This window comes from Engystomops pustulosus, chromosome 1 (assembly GCF_040894005.1).
Source record: "Engystomops pustulosus chromosome 1, aEngPut4.maternal, whole genome shotgun sequence".
NCBI classification, from domain to species: Eukaryota; Metazoa; Chordata; class Amphibia; order Anura; family Leptodactylidae; genus Engystomops; species Engystomops pustulosus.
The window spans coordinates 280,161,019-280,186,587 of record NC_092411.1 but is presented as its reverse complement, the minus strand read 5'-3'; the positions used below and the strand labels follow the sequence as shown (position 1 = coordinate 280,186,587).

General features: G+C 40.9%; 1 protein-coding gene across 3 annotated transcripts; it reads left to right on the top strand.

Annotated features, from left to right (window-relative positions):
- The first annotated feature begins 1,454 nt into the window (after positions 1–1,454).
- On the top strand, positions 1,455–23,211 carry MAVS (mitochondrial antiviral signaling protein). 3 transcript variants are annotated; one of them, XM_072126330.1, is made up of 11 exons: positions 1,455–1,605; positions 13,048–13,171; positions 14,551–14,728; positions 14,972–15,384; positions 18,226–18,360; positions 18,443–18,532; positions 19,128–19,229; positions 20,340–20,396; positions 20,714–20,809; positions 20,892–20,987; positions 21,448–23,210. In XM_072126330.1, exons 2-11 carry the CDS (start codon positions 13,052–13,054, stop codon positions 22,072–22,074), a joined length of 1,914 nt encoding a protein of 637 aa, XP_071982431.1. In that variant the 5' UTR covers positions 1,455–1,605; positions 13,048–13,051; the 3' UTR covers positions 22,075–23,210. The 3 variants fall into 3 exon arrangements, with proteins under 3 accessions (XP_071982431.1, XP_071982430.1, XP_071982432.1); XM_072126329.1 differs by having other exon boundaries at positions 20,874–20,987; XM_072126331.1 differs by lacking the exons at positions 20,714–20,809; positions 20,892–20,987 and having other exon boundaries at positions 21,448–23,211.
- The last annotated feature ends 2,358 nt before the right edge of the window (positions 23,212–25,569 follow it).

Sequence of the window (25,569 nt, the reverse complement as noted above, 5' to 3'; positions counted from 1 at the left end):
CTGTACATACATGACATTACTTATCCTGTACTGATCCGGAGTTATATCCTGTATTATACCCCTGAGCTGCACTCACTATTCTGCTGCTGGTGCAGTCACTGTGTACATACATGACATTACTTATCCTGTACAGATCCTGAGTTACATCCTGTATTATACCCAGAGCTGCACTCACTATTTTGCTGCTGGTGCAGTCGCTGTGTACATACATGACATTACTTATCCTGTACTGATCCTGAGTTACATCCTGTATTATACTCCAGAGCTGCACTCACTATTCTGCTGCTGGTGCAGTCGCTGTGTACATACATGACATTACTTATCCTGTACTGATCCTGAGTTACATCCTGTATTATACTCCAGAGCTGCACTCACTATTCTGCTGCTGGTGCAGTCGCTGTGTACATACATGACATTACTTATCCTGTACAGATCCTGAGTTACATCCTGTATTATACCCAGAGCTGCACTCACTATTTTGCTGCTGGTGCAGTCGCTGTGTACATACATGACATTACTTATCCTGTACTGATCCTGAGTTACATCCTGTATTATACTCCAGAGCTGCACTCACTATTCTGCTGCTGGTGCAGTCACTGTGTACATACATGACATTACTTATCCTGTACTGATCCTGAGTTACATCCTGTATTATACCCCAGAGCTGCACTCACTATTCTGCTGCTTTTGCAGTCACTGTGTACATACATGACATTACTTATCCTGTACTGATCCTGAGTTACATCCTGTATTATACTCCAGAGCTGCACTCACTATTCTGCTGCTGGTGCAGTCACTGTGTACATACATGACATTACTTATCCTGTACTGATCCTGAGTTACATCCTGTATTATACACCAGAGCTGCACTCACTATTCTGCTGCTGGTGCAGTCACTGTGTACATACATGACATTATTTATCTTGTACTGATCCTGAGTTACATCCTGTATTATACTCCAGAGCTGCACTCACTATTCTGCTGCTGGTGCAGTCACTGTGTACATACATGACATTACTTATCCTGTACTGATGCTGAGTTACATCCTGTATTATACCCCAGAGCTGCACTCACTATTCTGCTGCTGGTGCAGTCACTGTGTACATACCTGACATTACTTATCCTGTACTGATGCTGAGTTACATCCTGTATTATACCCCAGAGCTGCACTCACTATTCTGCTGCTGGTGCAGTCACTGTGTACATACCTGACATTACTTATCCTGTACTGATGCTGAGTTACATCCTGTATTATACCCCAGAGCTGCACTCACTATTCTGCTGCTGGTGCAGTCACTGTGCACATACATGATATTACTTATCCTGTACTGATCCTGAGTTACATCCTGTATTATACCCCAGAGCTGCACTCACTATTCTGCTGCTGGTGCAGTCGCTGTGTACATACATGAAGCAGTATGCCGGCAGGAGGAGAGTTAACATGGATGTGACAGACATGGGGATGGCCCTATAGGATGTCGGGGCTGGGCTTGGGTCTTCCCCTATGAAGTGGCAGCTGATCTCTTGAACAACTGTTCCAGGAAGTGTCTGCAGCCGCTGGAAGAAGAAGAAGTGAAGGCGACAACTGTCTGGAGAGGACAAGAAGTAGGTGATAAGGGAACTGCGTGTAGTAATAGCCATATATACTGTGACAGGAGGCAGCGGGGCCCCTCCAGGGGGGATGCCATGTACAGATGCGGCTCCTATCCCAAGCATGGCACATACATGTCCTATACAGCGGGCTCTGTACACCCCATATATACATAAAGGTGTGTAGTGTATATAATCCCTGTATATAGTATATACATATAGGTATGTAGTGTATGTAATCCCTGTGTATAGTATATACATATAGGTGTGTACTGTATGTAATCCCTGTATATAGTATATACATATAGGTGTGTAGTGTATATAATCCCTGTATATAGTATATACATATAGGTGTGTAGTGTATGTAATCCCTGTATATAGTTTATACATATAGGTGTGTAGTGTATGTAATCCCTGTATATAGTATATACATATAGGTAGGTAGTGTATGTAATCCCTGTATATAGTATATACATATAGGTGTGTAGTGTATATAATCCCTGTATATAGTATATACATATAGGTGTGTAGTGTATGTAATCCCTGTATATAGTATATACATATAGGTAGGTAGTGTATGTAATCCCTGTATATAGTATATACATATAGGTGTGTAGTGTATGTAATCCCTGTATATAGTATATACATATAGGTGTGTAGTGTATGTAATCCCTGTGTATAGTATATACATATAGGTGTGTAGTGTATGTAATCCCTGTGTATAGTATATACATATAGGTGTGTAGTGTATGTAATCCCTGTATATAGTATATACATATAGGTAGGTAGTGTATGTAATCCCTGTATATAGTATATACATATAGGTATGTAGTGTATATAATCCCTGTATATAGTATATACATATAGGTGTGTAGTGTATGTAATCCCTGTGTATAGTATATACATATAGGTGTGTAGTGTATGTAATCCCTGTATATAGTATATACATATAGGTGTGTAGTGTATGTAATCCCTGTATATAGTATATACATATAGGTTTGTAGTGTATGTAATCCCTGTATATAGTATATACATATAGGTACGTAGTGTATGTAATCCCTGTATATAGTATATACATATAGGTGTGTAGTGTATATAATCCCTGTATATAGTATATACATATAGGTGTGTAGTGTATGTAATCCCTGTATATAGTATATACATATAGGTATGTAGTGTATGTAATCCCTGTACATAGTATATACATATAGGTAGGTAGTGTATGTAATCCCTGTATATAGTATATACATATAGGTGTGTAGTGTATGTAATCCCTGTATATAGTATATACATATAGGTGTGTAGTGTATGTAATCCCTGTATATAGTATATACATATAGGTATGTAGTGTATGTAATCCCTGTGTATAGTATATACATATAGGTTTGTAGTGTATGTAATCCCTGTATATAGTATATACATATAGGTAGGTAGTGTATGTAATCCCTGTATATAGTATATACATAAAGGTGTGTAGTGTATATAATCCCTGTATATAGTATATACATATAGGTATGTAGTGTATGTAATCCCTGTGTATAGTATATACATATAGGTGTGTACTGTATGTAATCCCTGTATATAGTATATACATATAGGTGTGTAGTGTATATAATCCCTGTATATAGTATATACATATAGGTATGTAGTGTATGTAATCCCTGTATATAGTATATACATATAGGTAGGTAGTGTATGTAAACCCTGTATATAGTATATACATATAGGTGTGTAGTGTATGTAATCCCTGTATATAGTATATACATATAGGTGTGTAGTGTATGTAATCCCTGTATATAGTATATACATATAGGTGTGTAGTGTATATAATCCCTGTATATAGTATATACATATAGGTGTGTAGTGTATATAATCCCTGTATATAGTATATACATATAGGTATGTAGTGTATGTAATCCCTGTATATAGCATATACATATAGGTACGTAGTGTATGTAGTCACTGTATATAGTATATACATATAGGTGTGAAGTGTATGTAATCCCTGTATATAGTATATACATATAGGTATGTAGTGTATGTAATCCCTGTGTATAGAATATACATATAGGTGTGTAGTGTATGTAATCCCTGTATATAGTATATACATATAGGTAGGTAGTGTATGTAATCCCTGTATATAGTATATACATATAGGTGTGTAGTGTATGTAATCCCTGTATATAGTATATACATATAGGTACGTAGTGTATGTAGTCACTGTATATAGTATATACATATAGGTATGTAGTGTATGTAATCCCTGTGTATAGTATATACATATAGGTGTGTAGTGTATGTAATCCCTGTGTATAGTATATACATATAGGTGTGTAGTGTATGTAATCCCTGTGTATAGTATATACATATAGGTGTGTAGTGTATATAATCCCTGTATATAGTATATACATATAGGTGTGTAGTGTATGTAATCCCTGTGTATAGTATATACATATAGGTGTGTACTGTATGTAATCCCTGTATATAGTATATACATATAGGTGTGTAGTGTATATAATCCCTGTATATAGTATATACATATAGGTGTGTAGTGTATATAATCCCTGTATATAGTATATACATATAGGTATGTAGTGTATGTAATCCCTGTGTATAGTATATACATATAGGTATGTAGTGTATGTAATCCCTGTATATTGTATATACATATAGGTACATAGTGTATGTAGTCACTGTATATAGTATATACATATAGTAATGTAGCGTATGTAATCCCTGTATATAGTATATACATATAGTTATGTAGTGTATGTAATCCCTGTGTATAGTATATACATATAGATGTGTAGTGTATATAATCCCTGTATATAGTATATACATATAGGTGTGTAGTGTATGTAATCCCTGTATATAGTATATACATATAGGTGTGTAGTGTATGTAATCCCTGTATATAGTATATACATATAGGTACGTAGTGTATGTAGTCACTGTATATAGTATATACATATAGGTATGTAGTGTATGTAATCCCTGTGTATAGTATATACATATAGGTGTGTAGTGTATGTAATCCCTGTATATAGTATATACATATAGGTACGTAGTGTATGTAATCCCTGTATATAGTATATACATATAGGTAGGTAGTGTATGTAATCCCTGTATATAGTATATACATATAGGTGTGTAGTGTATATAATCCCTGTATATAGTATATACATATAGGTATGTAGTGTATGTAATCCCTGTGTATAGTATATACATATAGGTGTGTAGTGTATGTAATCCCTGTATATAGTATATACATATAGGTACGTAGTGTATGTAGTCACTGTATATAGTATATACATATAGGTGTGTAGTGTATATAATCCCTGTATATAGTATATACATATAGGTATGTAGTGTATGTAATCCCTGTATATAGTATATACATATAGGTGTGTAGTGTATGTAATCCCTGTATATAGTATATACATATAGGTACGTAGTGTATGTAGTCACTGTATATAGTATATACATATAGGTGTGTAGTGTATATAATCCCTGTATATAGTATATACATATAGGTATGTAGTGTATGTAATCCCTGTATATTGTATATACATATAGGTACGTAGTGTATGTAATCCCTGTGTATAGTATATACATATAGGTGTGTAGTGTATATAATCCCTGTATATAGTATATACATATAGGTGTGTAGTGTATATAATCCCTGTGTATAGTATATACATATAGGTATGTAGTGTATGTAATCCCTGTGTATAGTATATACATATAGGTATGTAGTGTATGTAATCCCTGTATATTGTATATACATATAGGTACATAGTGTATGTAGTCACTGTATATAGTATATACATATAGTAATGTAGCGTATGTAATCCCTGTATATAGTATATACATATAGTTATGTAGTGTATGTAATCCCTGTGTATAGTATTTACATATAGATGTGTAGTGTATATAATCCCTGTATATAGTATATACATATAGGTGTGTAGTGTATGTAATCCCTGTATATAGTATATACATATAGGTGTGTAGTGTATGTAATCCCTGTATATAGTATATACATATAGGTACGTAGTGTATGTAGTCACTGTATATAGTATATACATATAGGTATGTAGTGTATGTAATCCCTGTGTATAGTATATACATATAGGTGTGTAGTGTATGTAATCCCTGTATATAGTATATACATATAGGTACGTAGTGTATGTAATCCCTGTATATAGTATATACATATAGGTAGGTAGTGTATGTAATCCCTGTATATAGTATATACATATAGGTGTGTAGTGTATATAATCCCTGTATATAGTATATACATATAGGTATGTAGTGTATGTAATCCCTGTGTATAGTATATACATATAGGTGTGTAGTGTATGTAATCCCTGTATATAGTATATACATATAGGTACGTAGTGTATGTAGTCACTGTATATAGTATATACATATAGGTGTGTAGTGTATATAATCCCTGTATATAGTATATACATATAGGTATGTAGTGTATGTAATCCCTGTATATAGTATATACATATAGGTGTGTAGTGTATGTAATCCCTGTATATAGTATATACATATAGGTACGTAGTGTATGTAGTCACTGTATATAGTATATACATATAGGTGTGTAGTGTATATAATCCCTGTATATAGTATATACATATAGGTATGTAGTGTATGTAATCCCTGTATATTGTATATACATATAGGTACGTAGTGTATGTAATCCCTGTGTATAGTATATACATATAGGTGTGTAGTGTATATAATCCCTGTATATAGTATATACATATAGGTGTGTAGTGTATATAATCCCTGTGTATAGTATATACATATAGGTATGTAGTGTATGTAATCCCTGTGTATAGTATATACATATAGGTATGTAGTGTATGTAATCCCTGTATATTGTATATACATATAGGTACATAGTGTATGTAGTCACTGTATATAGTATATACATATAGTAATGTAGCGTATGTAATCCCTGTATATAGTATATACATATAGTTATGTAGTGTATGTAATCCCTGTGTATAGTATTTACATATAGATGTGTAGTGTATATAATCCCTGTATATAGTATATACATATAGGTGTGTAGTGTATGTAATCCCTGTATATAGTATATACATATAGGTGTGTAGTGTATGTAATCCCTGTATATAGTATATACATATAGGTACGTAGTGTATGTAGTCACTGTATATAGTATATACATATAGGTATGTAGTGTATGTAATCCCTGTGTATAGTATATACATATAGGTGTGTAGTGTATGTAATCCCTGTATATAGTATATACATATAGGTACGTAGTGTATGTAATCCCTGTATATAGTATATACATATAGGTAGGTAGTGTATGTAATCCCTGTATATAGTATATACATATAGGTGTGTAGTGTATATAATCCCTGTATATAGTATATACATATAGGTATGTAGTGTATGTAATCCCTGTGTATAGTATATACATATAGGTGTGTAGTGTATGTAATCCCTGTATATAGTATATACATATAGGTACGTAGTGTATGTAGTCACTGTATATAGTATATACATATAGGTGTGTAGTGTATATAATCCCTGTATATAGTATATACATATAGGTATGTAGTGTATGTAATCCCTGTATATAGTATATACATATAGGTGTGTAGTGTATGTAATCCCTGTATATAGTATATACATATAGGTACGTAGTGTATGTAGTCACTGTATATAGTATATACATATAGGTGTGTAGTGTATATAATCCCTGTGTATAGTATATACATATAGGTGTGTAGTGTATATAATCCCTGTATATAGTATATACATATAGGTGTGTAGTGTATATAATCCCTGTGTATAGTATATACATATAGGTATGTAGTGTATGTAATCCCTGTATATAGTATATACATATAGGTGTGTAGTGTATGTAATCCCTGTATATAGTATATACATATAGGTACGTAGTGTATGTAGTCACTGTATATAGTATATACATATAGGTGTGTAGTGTATATAATCCCTGTGTATAGTATATACATATAGGTGTGTAGTGTATATAATCCCTGTATATAGTATATACATATAGGTGTGTAGTGTATGTAATCCCTGTGTATAGTATATACATATAGGTATGTAGTGTATGTAATCCCTGTATATTGTATATACATATAGGTACGTAGTGTATGTAGTAAATGTATATAGTATATACATATAGTAATGTAGCGTATGTAATCCCTTTGTAATCATTGTGTATAGAATAAGTGGATAAAGACGTGTATGTAATAACCCTGTATAGTCCCTGTGTATGTAATATATATACAGGTAGATATATGATCCATGTATAGTGCAGAGAGCGTATACATGAGGGCAGTATTAAGCAATATTGTAGTGAATGCAGTAATACAATAGACTGTAGGGACTTGTAGACCATAACCACAAAACCGAGGCTCTTAACCCGGGGATTTGCCGTGCCCCAAAATAATCCGCCATTGAACGACAAAGACCATTAAATTGTTGTGGGTATGTGGTTAGGCCACAGAATTTATTCTTTAGAAAAACCTTAGGTTATTAAATTAAAAAAGTTGAAACAACAATTAAAAACAATTCTTCAGAGAAAAAACCTTCGTCCAATTGGCGGCTGCTGGACGTGGGGACCTTCCTTTTGCCTACGGGCATGTGAAAAATCTGCCAATGCTGTGACATCTGAAAAGACAGAGAAAACAGCCAGACGCCAGAATGACAAGAAAAAACACCTGAGGAGAAATATATCCTGAGGGCGGGGGGGGGGGGGGGGGGGGCGCTGGGGGGTGACGTCTCGCCACTCGGTCCAGAGACAGAAGGAAAGAGGGGGTCCCACCAGCACAGCCCCTCTGATAGATGAATAGCAGAAGGACCTTGTGTATCCTGCAGGATTGTTATTCATGACGGGGTTAGGTGTTACTAGCGGTAATCAGGTCCTCCTATGTAGTGCTGGGAAAATACCTTTCCAAAAATCATCCTCACCCCACAAGGTGAGACAAGGACCAGGGGAGACAGAATCACCTTGGGACACATTTACTTACACGGTCCGGAGGAGATCCCGAAAGTACAATACACTGTGCCGCAATTCACTAAGATCATGCGACCGATATCCTGCATGTGACCCTTCCCCGCTCAGATACACAGAGGATGGAGGATATACAGGGGATGGAGGATATACAGAGGATGGAGGATACACAGAGGATGGAGGATATACAGAGGATGGAGGATATACAGAGGATGGAGGATATACAGAGGATGGAGGATACACAGAGGATGGATGATACACAGAGGATGGAGGATATACAGAGGATGGAGGATACACAGAGGATGGAGGATATACAGAGGATGGAGGATATACAGAGGATGGAGGATACACAGAGGATGGAGGATACACAGAGGATGGAGGATATACAGAGGATGGATGATATACAGAGGATGGAGGATACACAGAGGATGGAGGATATACAGAGGATGGAGGATATACAGAGGATGGAGGAGATACAGAGGATGGAGGATATACAGAGGATGGAGGATACACAGAGGATGGAGGATACACAGAGGATGGAGGATACACAGAGGATGGATGATACACAGAGGATGGAGGATACACAGAGGATGGATGATATACAGAGGATGGATGATATACAGAGGATGGATGATATACAGAGGATGGATGATATACAGAGGATGGATGATATACAGAGGATGGAGGATACACAGAGGATGGATGATATACAGAGGATGGAGGATATACAGAGGATGGAGGATATACAGAGGATGGAGGATATACAGAGGATGGATGATACACAGAGGATGGAGGATATACAGGGGATGGATGATATACAGAGGATGGAGGATACACAGAGGATGGATGATATACAGAGGATGGAGGATACACAGAGGATGGAGGATACACAGAGGATGGATGATATACAGAGGATGGATAATATACAGAGGATGGAGGATATACAGAGGATGGAGGATATACAGAGGATGGAGGATATACAGAGGATGGAGGATACACAGAGGATGGAGGATATACAGAGGATGGAGGATATACAGGGGATGGATGATATACAGAGGATGGAGGATACACAGAGGATGGAGGATACACAGAGGATGGAGGATATACAGAGGATGGAGGATATACAGAGGATGGATGATATACAGAGGATGGATGATATACAGAGGATGGATGATACACAGAGGATGGAGGATATACAGAGGATGGAGGATACACAGAGGATGGAGGATACACAGAGGATGGAGGATATACAGAGGATGGAGGATATACAGAGGATGGATGATATACAGAGGATGGATGATATACAGAGGATGGATGATACACAGAGGATGGAGGATATACAGAGGATGGAGGATACACAGAGGATGGAGGATATACAGAGGATGGATGATATACAGAGGATGGATGATATACAGAGGATGGATGATACACAGAGGATGGATGATATACAGAGGATGGATGATATACAGAGGATGGAGGATATACAGAGGATGGAGGATATACAGAGGATGGAGGATATACAGAGGATGGAGGATATACAGGGGATGGATGATATACAGAGGATGGAGGATACACAGAGGATGGATGATATACAGAGGATGGATGATATACAGAGGATGGATGATATACAGAGGATGGATGATATACAGAGGATGGAGGATACACAGAGGATGGAGGATATACAGAGGATGGATGATATACAGAGGATGGATGATATACAGAGGATGGAGGATATACAGAGGATGGATGATATACAGAGGATGGATGATACACAGAGGATGGAGGATATACAGAGGATGGATGATATACAGAGGATGGATGATATACAGAGGATGGAGGATATACAGAGGATGGAGGATATACAGAGGATGGATGATATACAGAGGATGGAGGATATACAGAGGATGGAGGATATACAGAGGATGGATGATATACAGAGGATGGAGGATACACAGAGGATGGATGATATACAGAGGATGGATGATATACAGAGGATGGATGATATACAGAGGATGGATGATACACAGAGGATGGAGGATATACAGAGGATGGAGGATACACAGAGGATGGAGGATATACAGAGGATGGAGGATATACAGAGGATGGAGGATATACAGAGGATGGAGGATACACAGAGGATGGATGATATACAGAGGATGGATGATATACAGAGGATGGATGATACACAGAGGATGGATGATATACAGAGGATGGATGATACACAGAGGGTGGAGGATGTACAGGGGATGGAGGATATACAGAGGATGGATGATATACAGAGGATGGATGATATACAGAGGATGGAGGATATACAGGGGATGGAGGATGTACAGAGGATGGAGGATATACAGAGGATGGATGATACACAGAGGATTGATGATATACAGAGGATGGAGGATACACAGAGGATGGAGGATACACAGAGGATGGAGGATTTACAGAGGATGGATGATATACAGAGGATGGAGGATACACAGAGGATGGATGATATACAGAGGATGGAGGATACACAGAGGATGGATGATACACAGAGGATGGAGGATACACAGAGGATGGATGATACACAGAGGATGGAGGATACACAGAGGATGGATGATACACAGAGGATGGAGGATACACAGAGGATGGAGGATACACAGAGGATGGAGGATACACAGAAGATGGAGGATATACAGAGGATGGAGGATATACAGAGGATGGATGATATACAGAGGATGGAGGATATACAGAGGATGGAGGATATACAGGGGATGGATGATACACAGAGGATGGAGGATACACAGAGGATGGAGGATATACAGAGGATGGAGGATATACAGAGGATGGAGGATATACAGAGGATGGAGGATATACAGAGGATGGAGGATATACAGAGGATGGATGATATACAGAGGATGGAGGATACACAGAGGATGGAGGATATACAGAGGATGGAGGATACACAGAGGATGGAGGATATACAGAGGATGGAGGATATACAGAGGATGGATGATATACAGAGGATGGAGGATACACAGAGGATGGAGGATATACAGAGGATGGATGATACACAGAGGATGGATGATACACAGAGGATGGAGGATATACAGAGGATGGAGGATATACAGAGGATGGATGATACACAGAGGATGGATGATATACAGAGGATGGAGGATATACAGAGGATGGAGGATATACAGAGGATGGATGATATACAGAGGATGGATGATACACAGAGGATGGAGGATATACAGAGGATGGAGGATATACAGAGGATGGAGGATATACAGAGGATGGAGGATATACAGAGGATGGATGATACACAGAGGATGGAGGATATACAGAGGATGGAGGATATACAGAGGATGGAGGATATACAGAGGATGGATGATACACAGAGGATGGAGGATATACAGGGGATGGATGATACACAGAGGATGGATGATATACAGAGGATGGAGGATATACAGAGGATGGATGATATACAGAGGATGGAGGATATACAGAGGATGGATGATACACAGAGGATGGAGGATATACAGAGGATGGAGGATATACAGGGGATGGATGATATACAGAGGATGGAGGATACACAGAGGATGGAGGATACACAGAGGATGGATGATATACAGAGGATGGAGGATATACAGAGGATGGATGATATACAGAGGATGGAGGATATACAGAGGATGGAGGATATACAGAGGATGGAGGATATACAGAGGATGGATGATACACAGAGGATGGAGGATATACAGAGGATGGAGGATATACAGAGGATGGATGATACACAGAGGATGGAGGATATACAGAGGATGGAGGATATACAGAGGATGGAGGATACACAGAGGATGGAGGATATACAGAGGATGGAGGATATACAGAGGATGGATGATATACAGAGGATGGAGGATATACAGAGGATGGATGATACACAGAGGATGGAGGATATACAGAGGATGGAGGATATACAGAGGATGGAGGATATACAGAGGATGGAGGATATACAGAGGATGGATGATACACAGAGGATGGAGGATATACAGAGGATGGAGGATATACAGAGGATGGAGGATACACAGAGGATGGAGGATATACAGAGGATGGATGATATACAGAGGATGGAGGATATACAGAGGATGGATGATACACAGAGGATGGAGGATATACAGAGGATGGAGGATACACAGAGGATGGATGATATACAGAGGATGGATGATATACAGAGGATGGAGGATATACAGAGGATGGAGGATATACAGAGGATGGAGGATATACAGAGGATGGATGATATACAGAGGATGGAGGATACACAGAGGATGGATCGCTGAGTATATAGCATAATCTGTAGTGGATGTGTAGTTACAGGTCAGGGGTCACGCATAATACATACAAGATTTCTGCTGATTTCCTTTTGACTCCTCTAATTTCCAGCCCTTCTCTTCCAGGTGTATGATGGGTTTTGCGGAGGACAAGTTTATGGATTATCTAAAAAAGAATGTGACTAAACTAAAAGGCGTAAACATTGAGGAGCTGCTGCCGCACATGACGTGTCTCACCGATGCGACTCTGGTAACTCTTCAGTATGATCCGTCCTGCTTTACATTGTACGACTGGTCCTGAGGTTCATTACGTCTATGACACTGCTCACATTCAGAGCTGCAATCATAATTCTGCTTTTCCTAACCTGGTTGTCGGGGGTTTACATATTATCTTCCGTCAATTTTCCCTTGTTAATATGATATTTTGCCACAATTACAATATTATGTAATTGATTGATGTTTAGTGCCAGCATTCCCTCATTAATTCATATCCAGCACCTCCTCATTAATTCATATGCAATACTAACATGATATCATTAATTAATATGCAGAACCCAAACCCCCTCATCAATTCATATTCAGAACCCACATACCCTCATTAATTCATATGCAAAACCAGCACCCCTGCATTAATTCAAATGCAGCACCCCCAGTTCCCCATGAATTCAAATGCAGCACCTCCTCATTCATTCATAAGCAGCACATCCTCATTAATTCATATGCAGCACCTCCTCATAAATTCATATGCAGCACCTCCTCATAAATTCATATGCAGCACCTCCTTATTAATTCATATGCAGCACCTCCTCATTAATTCATATGCAGCACATCCTCATTAATTCATATGCAGCACCTCTTCATTAATTCATATGCAGCACCTCCTCATTAATTCTTATGCAGCACCTACTTATTAATTCATATTCAGCACCTACTTATTAATTCATATTCAGCACCTCCTCATGATTTTATGTGCGGCACCTCCTTATTAATCATATGCCGCACCTCTTCATTAATTCATATGCAGCACATCCTCATTAATTCATATGCAGCACCACCAGCACCTCCTTTTTCAATTAGTATGCAGCACCAGCACCTCCTCATTAATTAATATCCAGCACCTCCTCATTAATAAATATGCAATACCAGCATGTTCTCATTAATTAATATGCAATGCCAGCATGTCCTCATTATATAATATGCAATGCCAGCATGTCCTCATTATATAATATGCAATGCCAGCATGTCCTCATTATATAATATGCAATGCCAGCATGTCCTCATTATATAATATGCAATGCCAGCATGTCCTCATTAATTCATATGCAGCACCCAAACCCCCACATTAATTCATAAGCAGCACCCAAACCCACTCAGTAAAGGACACCTACCATCAGATTACCTCATACAGATACATTGTACATTGTTTTGCAGAGCACCACTTGGCTCCGACACTAAGTTATTTTTTTATGCCTCTCCTCCCAGCCTCCTTTACCTATTCTACTACAGAATAAAAAAAAAACAATCAACCCCTTTTCCATAATTAATCATAGGTCGGGGTCGAGGACTGGGTTCTGAAACACAATAAAAGGTCATATAATATAAACAGTTACATTGTGCATTGTTTTGCAGGAGAAGCTGCATACCTATGTGAGAAACCAGGGCAACAGGAGTTCAGTATTGGATTTCTATCTAAATCTTAGAGGTGACAACTGGGTGCCCACTTTTATTAACGCTCTGAGGGAGTGCGGACATGAAGAACTGTCAAACACGTTCCTTGAGGTTTACTCTAGTTATCTGCTCCCAAAATGTAAGTAAAACGTTGTCTCTGTAAGGGAGGAATGGGGGCAAAGACGATGTCACCCCTGACTTAGCGGTATTATGTCTATGGACTGGGTCATCCAGTCTTGGTGCTGTAGACTGTGATTGTATTAGGACTGGGTCATTGGGTAGTGACTGGTGGAAGAACCTAATACAATCAGTACCTAATACGACCAGGTCAATGATGACTGGCTATATCCTACAGCTAAATGTATATATGTTTGGCTTGCAGCTGACCACTCTCCTCATTCCTTACCTCCATCACTGGGTCATAATAACCGGCAACAACGTCAAGAAAATCCACAAAGCAGCTCCAACCTCCAAGTACAGATGTCTCCACCGCACCAAGATCCACAGCCAAATCTTTTACCAAAACCTTCTCAAAAATTCAACCAAATCCAACCTGAGGAGGAGATGAACAGAAGTTCATGGTCCAATCAAGACCATGAGTTTAGGAGTCTTCCTGCGTTCCCAACCTACAACCCACCTCCTCCGCCCGGAACATCTCCTTCTCATAATGTTTCATCTCCCCAACACTCCGACAGTGGAACACTAGAAGACTACACCCAGTGTAGAAACCCAATCCCAGAAACATCTCCATGTCAGACTGCAGCCCCTGAGGTTAACGTCGATCCTTTACAGAAGGTAGGTTCTTCTAAACGTGTTGTATGAGGAACAAATGCAACCTAACACATGATTTTTATGGACTGTAAGGGTGGGTTTTTAAGTTTGCACCATAGTCTGTTGCAAGTGCAACGTCCCCACCTAGGAACTGAGTGGTTGGCTTGGTTGTGGCCTAACCACGGATGGCAATGTAGCTCACTCCTACCATAGGCCTCATCCACAGCTGTCATAGCCAGCAGGGTGAGCAAGAGGTAAGATGATGGCGGGGGGGTCAACCACGTGTATGCAAGCATAGTCTTGAGACTTCTCCCTTCACAGCAGGAACCAGCAAAGAGTGCTTCAGCCTGGACCAGTGATCAGCTAGGCTACAGAACAATCTATTCATAGAACAATCTCAAATTGGAGACAATAAACCAGAACACAATAGCTGAGCCTATTTTTATAGACGTTATAACCAAGCTCTGGAAGGTTCCAGGAAGCTAGCCAATCACAGCCTGCTTTACCTCAGGAGAAACTATAAAAGATAAATTTAACATAAATAAAACATAGCGACCCTTTGTTACCAATACACACATAAATCGGAAATAGTGTACCGGTAAATCCCTGTCACTAGGTGGTGCTGTTATACCATAGTGCAGTCCAGGCTTAGTATGGGACAATACACAGGGCATAGTTTAATGGCTACAGAGGTTATGTTTGCAGAGGAAAGTGTAAACTTCCACCTAGAGCAATTAGTTTAAGGCAACGAGAGGCGGAACATGGAATTAGCTACATCGGAAACCGAGGAAGGCCAACAGTCGTAATATTGGGCCCACATTTCCAGATCTGAACCCATTGAAGGATTTGGAGAATGCAGGATATGCAAGAAAACTAGTCTGATCCATGGAGGTGGCACCTTACAACGTAGAGGACTTGGAGCATCTGCTGCTATCACTAGAGGGCATCTTCTAAGTTCCCGTGGGGTCCATGAATAAGGGTGCATTCACACATCAAGTTAACATTTTGTTAACAATTTCTTAATGTAAATGTGTTTGCATTATGTTTACCTAAATGTAATGTTCAAGTGAGGTTAACACAATATTATTTAGTTTAAAGAATTTATTACAATTCATTAATAAACACAACTTGTGAATGCACCCTAAGAGTGCTGTCACGCGGTGCGTTCTTAGACAGTTCTTGAACCGTTTTTAAACGCACTGAAAATGTATATATACATTTTTGTATGTTTACCGTGGGTTTGGCTGGTTTTAATCTGTTTAGAAGCTGCTTACACTTCCAGAAATGTACAAAAACAGATTCAAAGCAGCCAAACGCATGGTTAACATACAAAAACGCATATTTTTAGTACGCTTAAAATCGGTCCAAGAATTGCCCAAGAACGCACTGGGGCAGATTTACTTACCCGGTCCATTCGCGATCCAGCGGCGCGTTCTCTGCGGAGGATTCGGGTCTTGCTGGAATTCACTAAGGTAGTTCCTCCGACGTCCACCAGGTGGCACTGCTGCGCTGCAGTTCCCCGAGGCCCGCCGAAATGCACTCAAGTTCACCAGCCTATTCCTAGTGAAGGTAAGTGCAAGTCTCGCAACACTTTTTTTTTTATGCAGCGGTTTTTCGCCGGGTTTTCGTTCGGTCACGCCCCCCGATTTCCGTGGCGTGCATGCCAGCGCCGATACCCCACAATCCGATCGCGTGCGCCAAAATCCCAGTGCAATTCAGGGAAAATCGGTGCAAAACGGAAATATTCGGGTAACACGTCAGGAAAACGCGAATAAGGCCCTTAGTAAATGGCCCCCACTGTGTGACAGCACCCTCAAGGAGTCAGACGTTTTTGCTGAGCAGATGCAGTAAATGGTGTCAATGTTAGAACTGATTGCTGTACTCTCAGTTGCGTTCACATGTCGCGTTTGTTAACACATCATAAACGTAATTGCTATTGTGTTTACACTGTGTAAATATTGTATTAATATTGAGTTTACAATGTGTTCACATCTTATTTACACAATGAGGCACATTTAATTACCTGTTCCGAGGAGTTCACCTCCTTCACTAAGATCGTGCGCCCGATATCCTGCATGTGTCGCTTCCCCGCTCAGGTCCGCCGGAGTTCACCTTCTTCTTCCTGGTGCATGTAAGTGCTTGATCTAGCAACACAATTTGAATGTTAAATCCTGCGCTCAGCCCGAATCAGTCGGATCTTCGGCGTGCAACACAATCCCAGTGCAAACCACTGTTAAATACCTGTCAAAACCCGGAAACATTGGAAGGTCCGACAAGGTGCACAGCGCGACCCTTAGTAAATATGCCCCATTATGCAACAATATGATAACATGTTGTTAACACATTGTAAATGTAAATCTCTGATTTGTCTCATCTTTTTTTCTATGTGTCAAATACTAGTGAATGTTCAGAAGCTAAATAAAAGTGTATATAAACCCTGTACCCTGATAATCTAAACACATTGGGGCTCATTTACTAAGGGTCCGCAGAGCGCATTTTGGTCAGGCTTTCCAACGATTTCCGTTTTGCGATGCATCGCGCCGCAGATTTTGGCACAACGGCGTCGGCTTGTAGCTGACAGAAATCGGGGGCCGGGCCCTCGGACAACCCAACGGATTCGGACAACACGCGGGATTTAACAATTAGAATTGTGTCGCAAGACACGCACTTACAAGCAACAGGAAGTAGCAGGTGAACTCCGGCGGGGGAGGGACAGATGCAGGGACTCGGGCACACGATCTTAGTAAAGTAAGTGGTTAAAAATGATCTTTATTGTGTAACCATCACTAGGGGATTGAAATTTGAGAACTGTCTTTAATGGGCCAACCCCTTTAAGGTGGCACATCTCTTCTATATGTTTTTTAGGATGAAACCTCAGTCTCTGATCATCCACGCGTTGCACCAGATCCATTACCTGGTCATAGGTTGCCCCCCAGCCAGCCAGCGCCACGGACAGAGGTGCCCGGATATCCGACCCCTGGGGACGTACCTCCAGCTACAGTTAGTCAAATATCTCCTTGAACCATAACTTTAAACATTATTAAACCATTAGCTTTATGCTATTTTTAATCTTTCCAATAAGGTGCCAGAGACTCGAATTTCTGTCCCTTATATTCCTTCTACAAGCAGCGACAGCGGGGTGGAAAGCTCGAGTGAATCTGTGCAGCTCAAGGTGAGCGAGGAGAGGGGAGGGTCTATTCCCCAGGCTTGGCATTTCCTTATTTGTGGGTTAGTAGATCCAAACACTGGTCGTTAAGGAATCCCATCAGCCTTAGGAGGCAGGGTGTCAGGGTGCGTTTACATGTTGCGTTTACATTGAGTTTACATCGCGTTAACAATGCATTTACACTGTGCTGACAAAGGTGTTAACATAAAATTTACATAAAAGTGATGTAAATGGAATGTTAACCCAATGTTTACATGGATTTCTGTTCCTTAAATGAATTGAATTTATAATGCGTTAACAAACACTGCTAGTGCAACACCGTGCAAAGCCAGAGTCATGACTAGAGACTTTTGCAAAATGTCTCATAGTTACTGTACTGTATGTGATGAGACTTTTTATGCATTTTGAGACTTTTTTGGGACTTTTTGAAAAAAAAAAAATCCCAGACAGAAAATAGACCATAAGAACATTTTTTAAAGGGCCAAAACCACTTTGCTGAAACTGATGAGCACTGGAGCCCCAAACATAGACATAGAATTGCCGCAAGGAGCCGCCTAATGATAAATAACCCCCTATGTATCTATTGTTCTGTATGATACAGACGGAGAAGATTTCAGAACAAACCCCGGCGTATATTTCTGTACGTTCTGGACCGGACCACGGGAGATATGAACAACAAAGAGACCATCCTGTCACACCCAGGGTAAGACCCTACCATGTCTTCTAATCTAGGGTTCATTCTCCAATCACTCCCAGAGCTGCATTCCATAAAAAATCTTGATTATACAGTCTGGGATGACATATCTCCCAACCATCCCGGATCCAGCTGGACGGTCCAGTATTTTGGGCTCTGTCCCGCCTGGGGTGGGGTATGTGCATCCAGACGCCGACATAGCTGATAACAGTGATAATGCAGAGAGCTAGGAAAGATAGGAGGGGGAGGTGCAGGGGGGGGGGGGGGCACAATAAGAGGGGAAAATGCTGGGGGAGCACCATATGAGGGGGAGATGCTGGAGGCCACAATAATAGGGGGCTACAATGTGACACTGAGTAGTGATATGTTGGTCGTGAACGCGTTGGCTCTTTATGGTGAATGACCCCACCCCGAATCGAGTATCCCTGCCTCTTATTTTGGGCCATTCCACTGTTAACCTGAACATTTTGAGTTAAAAGTGGAGTTGGGGTGGGTGGCTGACTGCCTGAAAATGATTCCTTATGTAATTACCTAGGGAGTCAGGAGTCAGGAGAGCCGGTTCTTTATAGTGAGCGGAGCCTAATAATCCAACTCATTATAAAGAGCCGGACTTCCCCTCACTACCAGGGAGCTGGGGACACAATTTTAGGGGAGTTGAAATTATACTGAGTGGGGGGTGGAGTCAGGGGTGGAGCAAAAGGCATGACTTAGGGCAAAAAAATGAAGGGGTGTGTCTCTTTCTTTTCTACGAAAGTTGGGAGGTATAGGATCCCCGGGGGGTGTTATACCATATGGAGACCACAAGGTGGCGTTATACCATAGGGGGGCACAATACTCTAGGAGGGCATAATGGGAGAATGGGCGTGGCTTCATTCATGTAAAGTTTTGACCTTATTTCTGCCCCCTATGTACATACATCTCTTGTCCCCCTGCTGAGCAGCGCTACAGTGTAAAGGATGTGGGAAAGAGTAAGACGCTACCTGAGCCTTGGACGATTACACTACTGCTGCCTCCAATAGGCAATGAAGCTAAGCCAGAGCCACTGCTCATGAGTGTAGTCGAGGTAATAAAATGAGGGTTTTTTATATGATTTGTATAATATAAATAGTTTTTATCCAGGTAGCGGCTCCGGTGCCTTCCCGGGTTGTAGCTGGTGGACAGCGCAATGGACAGACGGTGAGTTTATGTTATTATTGAATGGAATCTATTGCTCTCTGTTATCAGCCACGCCTGTATAGTTCTGAAACACGGTAAACACCAGATATACACAGTGTACTTCTACCAGTACAGCAATCCTTAGACAAGCCGGGGGACTCTCCGTCCATTATGGTGTCTAATGATATTCTGTATTTTGTAATAACGAGTCACCTCTATAAGTACACGAGTCCTCGGCCCCTACATCAGAACGTGGTAAAGGAATACGGTGACCACACTATTAGGATTCCATCAGAATCATCCAGACATATGATCGATAGAATGTGATTCTCATGAAGGATGAAGACGTTCCGGACAGTCATCCAAGGCACAATCCTGGAGACAGAGAGGGCGCCGGAGGAGGAGCGAGCGGGGAACGGCCGGCCAATCAACAGGTGAGTGATAGATAGATCACATTATAAGAATCTCATCAGAATCATCCAGTCATATGATCGATAGAATGTTATTCTCATGAAGGATGAAGACGTTCCGGACAGTCATCCAAGTCACCATCGTGGAGACAGAGAGGGCGCCGGAGGAGGAGCGAGCAGGGAACGGCCGGCCAATCAACAGGTGAGTGATAGATATGAAATATAGATAGATGAGATATATAGACGATAGAGAATACAGAGAAACAATGCGCTTAAATTCCAGGATTGCAGCTTCTCCAAGTGCACAGTAGCTATGTCCTCACACTGCTCTTCTTGCCTCCCCTCTGCTCTGAATAAAAGCTGTAGGAAACCTCTGGATGGATATTACAGCAGTAACTCAGAGCAAGGAGAAAAGGCTATACAGCAATTCAATGCAAAGAGTAAAGAGCACAGCAGTGTGAGGACCCCCCCAGTGCTCTTGGAGAAGCTACACACCCTGAATATAAATCCATATATCACAGTCCTGCTGCTACTAACACATCTGCTACACAGATCTCCGGAGAGACGATAACTGACACATGGTAAAAATATGCTGACAGTTTCCTTTACTTCTTTCCTTCTTATTCTTATTTTACATAAAGGTTATTCTTCTGTTCTTCTAGTTTCCTACAGGCTCGTCTTGCAGACCGCTGGACAACAATTCCGAAGAGGAATATCTGAGTAAACCCGGAGTCTTGACGTCTACACTAGGTCTTGGGCATGTCGGAGATGAAGGTGGAGAGTTGTCACCCATGTCCGGTCCTGTTGTACTTGAAATCAGTGACTGCACCGAGACTGGTGAATCCAATAACGTGAACGTCCGGCCTTCTCCTTCATCCATGACACGGGGTAAGGCTCCCTCTAGGAGTACTCCGAGTAACCAAGACATGAAGACCCAGGACAGAAGAAGCCCTGAGGAGAACGACTACACCTACAGCCCTGTCCGTACCGGGAGACCCGTCCAATCCTCATCACATCAGCCGGAGGAGAACAGCTATGGAAGTAAAAGTGTCAGTCACTTCAACCTTCAGTTCAGCGAGGAACCAGGTGTGGACCTTATGGGAGGCAATGACGACGCCTTGAGGAGCAGAGCGAGGAAAAATACCAGGGAGGCGGACGAGCCGAAAACTAAGGAAGAAGATAGCGGAAGGCAAGAAGGACGGGACCGCGAGAGGATGGTCCTGATTACCATCACCGCTGCGTCCCTTTGCCTTTCTTTATACCTTTTTTGGAAAATTAGACAACACTAGAGGCATTAAAGTGTGAAGGTATCTTCCAATCTTCCAAAAAAACACAAAAATGTAAAAAAACGATACCTTTTTCTGCTAAGGGGAACCCATGGACTTTGGGAACCATCTGACTGGAAGTAATGACATCATGTACAGAAGTCACATGACCATGAGTCCACGCCCACAATGTACATGACATCATCACTTCCCGTCCTAAGGAACCAAAGAGCCGACGTTGGAACCAATGCCCCCTCACGACAAGATGGATTTTTTAATTCTATTTTTAGACAAAAATACCAAATATCGGTAAAACCCATTTAAGAGCCGAATGATCGAAAGAACAAAGTTGCTGCTAACGTTCTCCAGAGATACGAGTGTATGTAAATGGTCCTAGAGGTCCTTTGTGCTGGATATACGAATGATAAAGAAGTTTAGGCATTAAGGGGAGTGAAGGCTAGAATTATCAACTGATTTAGATTTCTGAATCTGAACTTTTGTTTTTTTTCTATTACCAACCCAAAAATCGATCCTTACCAAATCCAGCAGGCTGGAGGGAGTGAAGGGACTGTGGCGACGTTCAATGGAAAGAGCACAGCAGTGTGAGGACATTCCCTCTTAGAAGGTACAACCATGGAATCTAAATCAATTTTTGAAAGATACTTGGGATTCATCATCGACTCCCACCAATGTCCACAGAAGAACGAGAAAACCTCATTTTTATGGCCACAACCTCATCCAAAATCCGCTCTCAGCTACATGCCCACCCATAAGAAATGGGAAGCAACGGTGGCAGCACCAAGCCAACTCAAAATCCTCACACTGAGGACCACCGGGTCAGAGCTGCCACACTCTACCCAAAAAGTAGACATGGTGCTGCTTCATGGCCAAGGAAAGTCACCAGACCAGTAGTGTAGCTCCAGGAGCAGAAGAAAGGTGCCAACAACCTTGTCCTGGGTATATGCCGAGCTAAGGTTATGAACCGTATCTTCATTCAGGGTGAAGACAATGCCACCTGTAGCTCCCTGCCACACATAAGCTGTTCTGCAATGTTTTTTAGACATTTTTTTCCGTTGTAGTGGCCCAGGCCTTGTTTTACGCCTCTGTAAAGATTTTATGAATCAGTTCCTTCTAAATAAAAAGTGATTGAGAACATTGGACTACAATCAAAATTTCTTGTTCAGGGGTGTAACATGACAACTCTTTAAATAAGGGGAGTCCTCTGCAAGTCCCGAAAGAACAAACAAATCTCCACGGCCTGGCCAATGAGCTTACATTTTCTATGGTGATCTGTCCTTCTACAGGACAGTGCAAAGAGAACCTGTCCCCAGGAATGACATTGTAGCCTATGAAATGCCTTTGTCAGAATTCTGAATACTGCCACTACTTCATAAAACTTTATTGCACATTACCTGGCTTTCTGCCAGGTGTGTGGGGAATCCCGGGGCAGTACAGCAGGCTGTGTGGCTTGGTCTCAGTCTCCTTTCCTCCACACCATCCAACAGATGACTGTTGTAGGAAAGTTAAGACTAGGAGTGCAGAAAGAGTTAGACAGATGTTATTGGTAGAGGATTCTATAATAAAGTGGACAGACAGGGTTATCTGTCACTGGGTATGAAAATTATGTTGTCTTCCGGATGCTCGGGTTTGGCATGTTGTGAATAGGATAGACAGATTGCTGGGTCGGGTTGGAGAAGATCCAACTGTCATGGTTCACATTGGTACCGATGACAAAGTCAGTGAGAGATGAAAGGTCCTCAAAAATGACTTTAGGGAACTAGGGAGACAGCTCACATCAAGGAGCTCCAAGGCCGTGTTTTCACAAATACTACCAGTGCCATGAGCATCACTAGAGAGACAGCAGGAGCTTCGGTAGTTTAATAAGTGGCTTAGAAAATGGTGCAGAAAGGAAGGGTTTGGGTTCTTGGAGAACTCGGCCAACTACAGGCTCTTTGCTAGGGATGGCTGCACCTAAACCAGTCGTGGTGGTGGAAAAGATGGTTAGTTGGCAGAGGAGGTTTTAAACTTTAGTAGGGCAAATTTTTTAACAGCTAAGGGAGGACCTTAAAAGCATAAACTGGGAAATGTTCTCAAAAATAAAAGCACCAAAAAGAAATGTAATGGAAAAAGCCACTGTGGTAACTAGTACTGCTAAACGAGAAGGATAAGACATTCAAGTAACTAAAATATGAAGGTAGCGATGAGGCGTTACAGGATTAATCAAAGAAAAATAAATCCTGTATAAAACAGATGAAGGCAGCAACTGAAAGAAGCATTGCCAAGGAAAGTAAAAATGATCCCAAATTATTTTATAAATATTTATATATAATAAAAAAATAAAAACAGTGTGTGGGTCCTCTGAGGAATAACCTGGGATCATGGTGGAGGGAGATAAGGAAAAGAACAACCTATGTCGCCTTCTTAACTGTCTTTTAATGATAGCTGCTTAACCCAGGAAGAGGTGCAGTGCCGCCTCAACACCACTAAAATAAACGAATCCCCAGATCCAGATGGCATACACACTGGGGTACTGCATGAAAAATGTGCTGTAATAGACAGACCATTATTTCTAATATTTGAAGATTCCCTGAGGACTGGTTCTGTTCCACAGCACTGGTGCATAACAAATGTGGTGCCAATATACAAAAAAGGATCAAAAATCGATCCTGGAACTACAGACCGGTGAGTCTAACATCAGTTGACGGGAAAATATTTCCGGGGGTTTATTAGAGCTGTCCTGGAGTATCTCACTGTACATAACCATATAAACCAGGATGATCATCATATTTATGAGGGATCGGTCCTGTCAGACTAATCTGATTGGCTTCTATGAGGAGGTAAGTTCCAGACTTGACCTGGTGGAGGCTGTGGCTGTTGTGTATCTGGAATTTTCCAAGGCATTTGATACAGTGCCACATAAAAGGTCAGTACATGAAATGAGACTACTGGAATTATGGGAAAATCTGTGTATTTGTATAATTGGCTCAGTGATGGAAATCAGAGGGTCGCCATTAATGGCACATTCTCAGATTGGGTTGAAATTACCAGTGAGGGCCACAGGGGTCAGTATTGGGGCCACTTCTTTTTAATAATTTTGTTAATGATCACACAGAGAGTTTCAAGTAGAGTTTCAATATTTGCAGATGATACTAAGCTCTGTAAAGTAATTAAAGGAATTGCAACATCCCCCACCGGGGCCCAGCCTTTTTCTTGGGGCCTGGAGACAGCCTGGGCCCCGCAGTACCTGAGTGGCTGGCGGTTGCGGCATAAGCACGCTTGTATCACGATGCGTGGTATGGGGAATCGGAGGGCTGTCCTACAGCCTGGCAGGTCTCCAGCAGGGTGGTGTTGGCAAGAAATGAGGGAGAGACTGCTGTAGCGGATCTCCCTGGGGCAACCCTTTGGTGTCTAGAGTATGAGTCTCTGTGGGGTGGACAGGGTGCCCGTGATGGTGACAGCCGGAGTAGCAGGGACCAGACGGAGGCAGAGGTTGAACAGAAACACTTACAGTTCTTTATT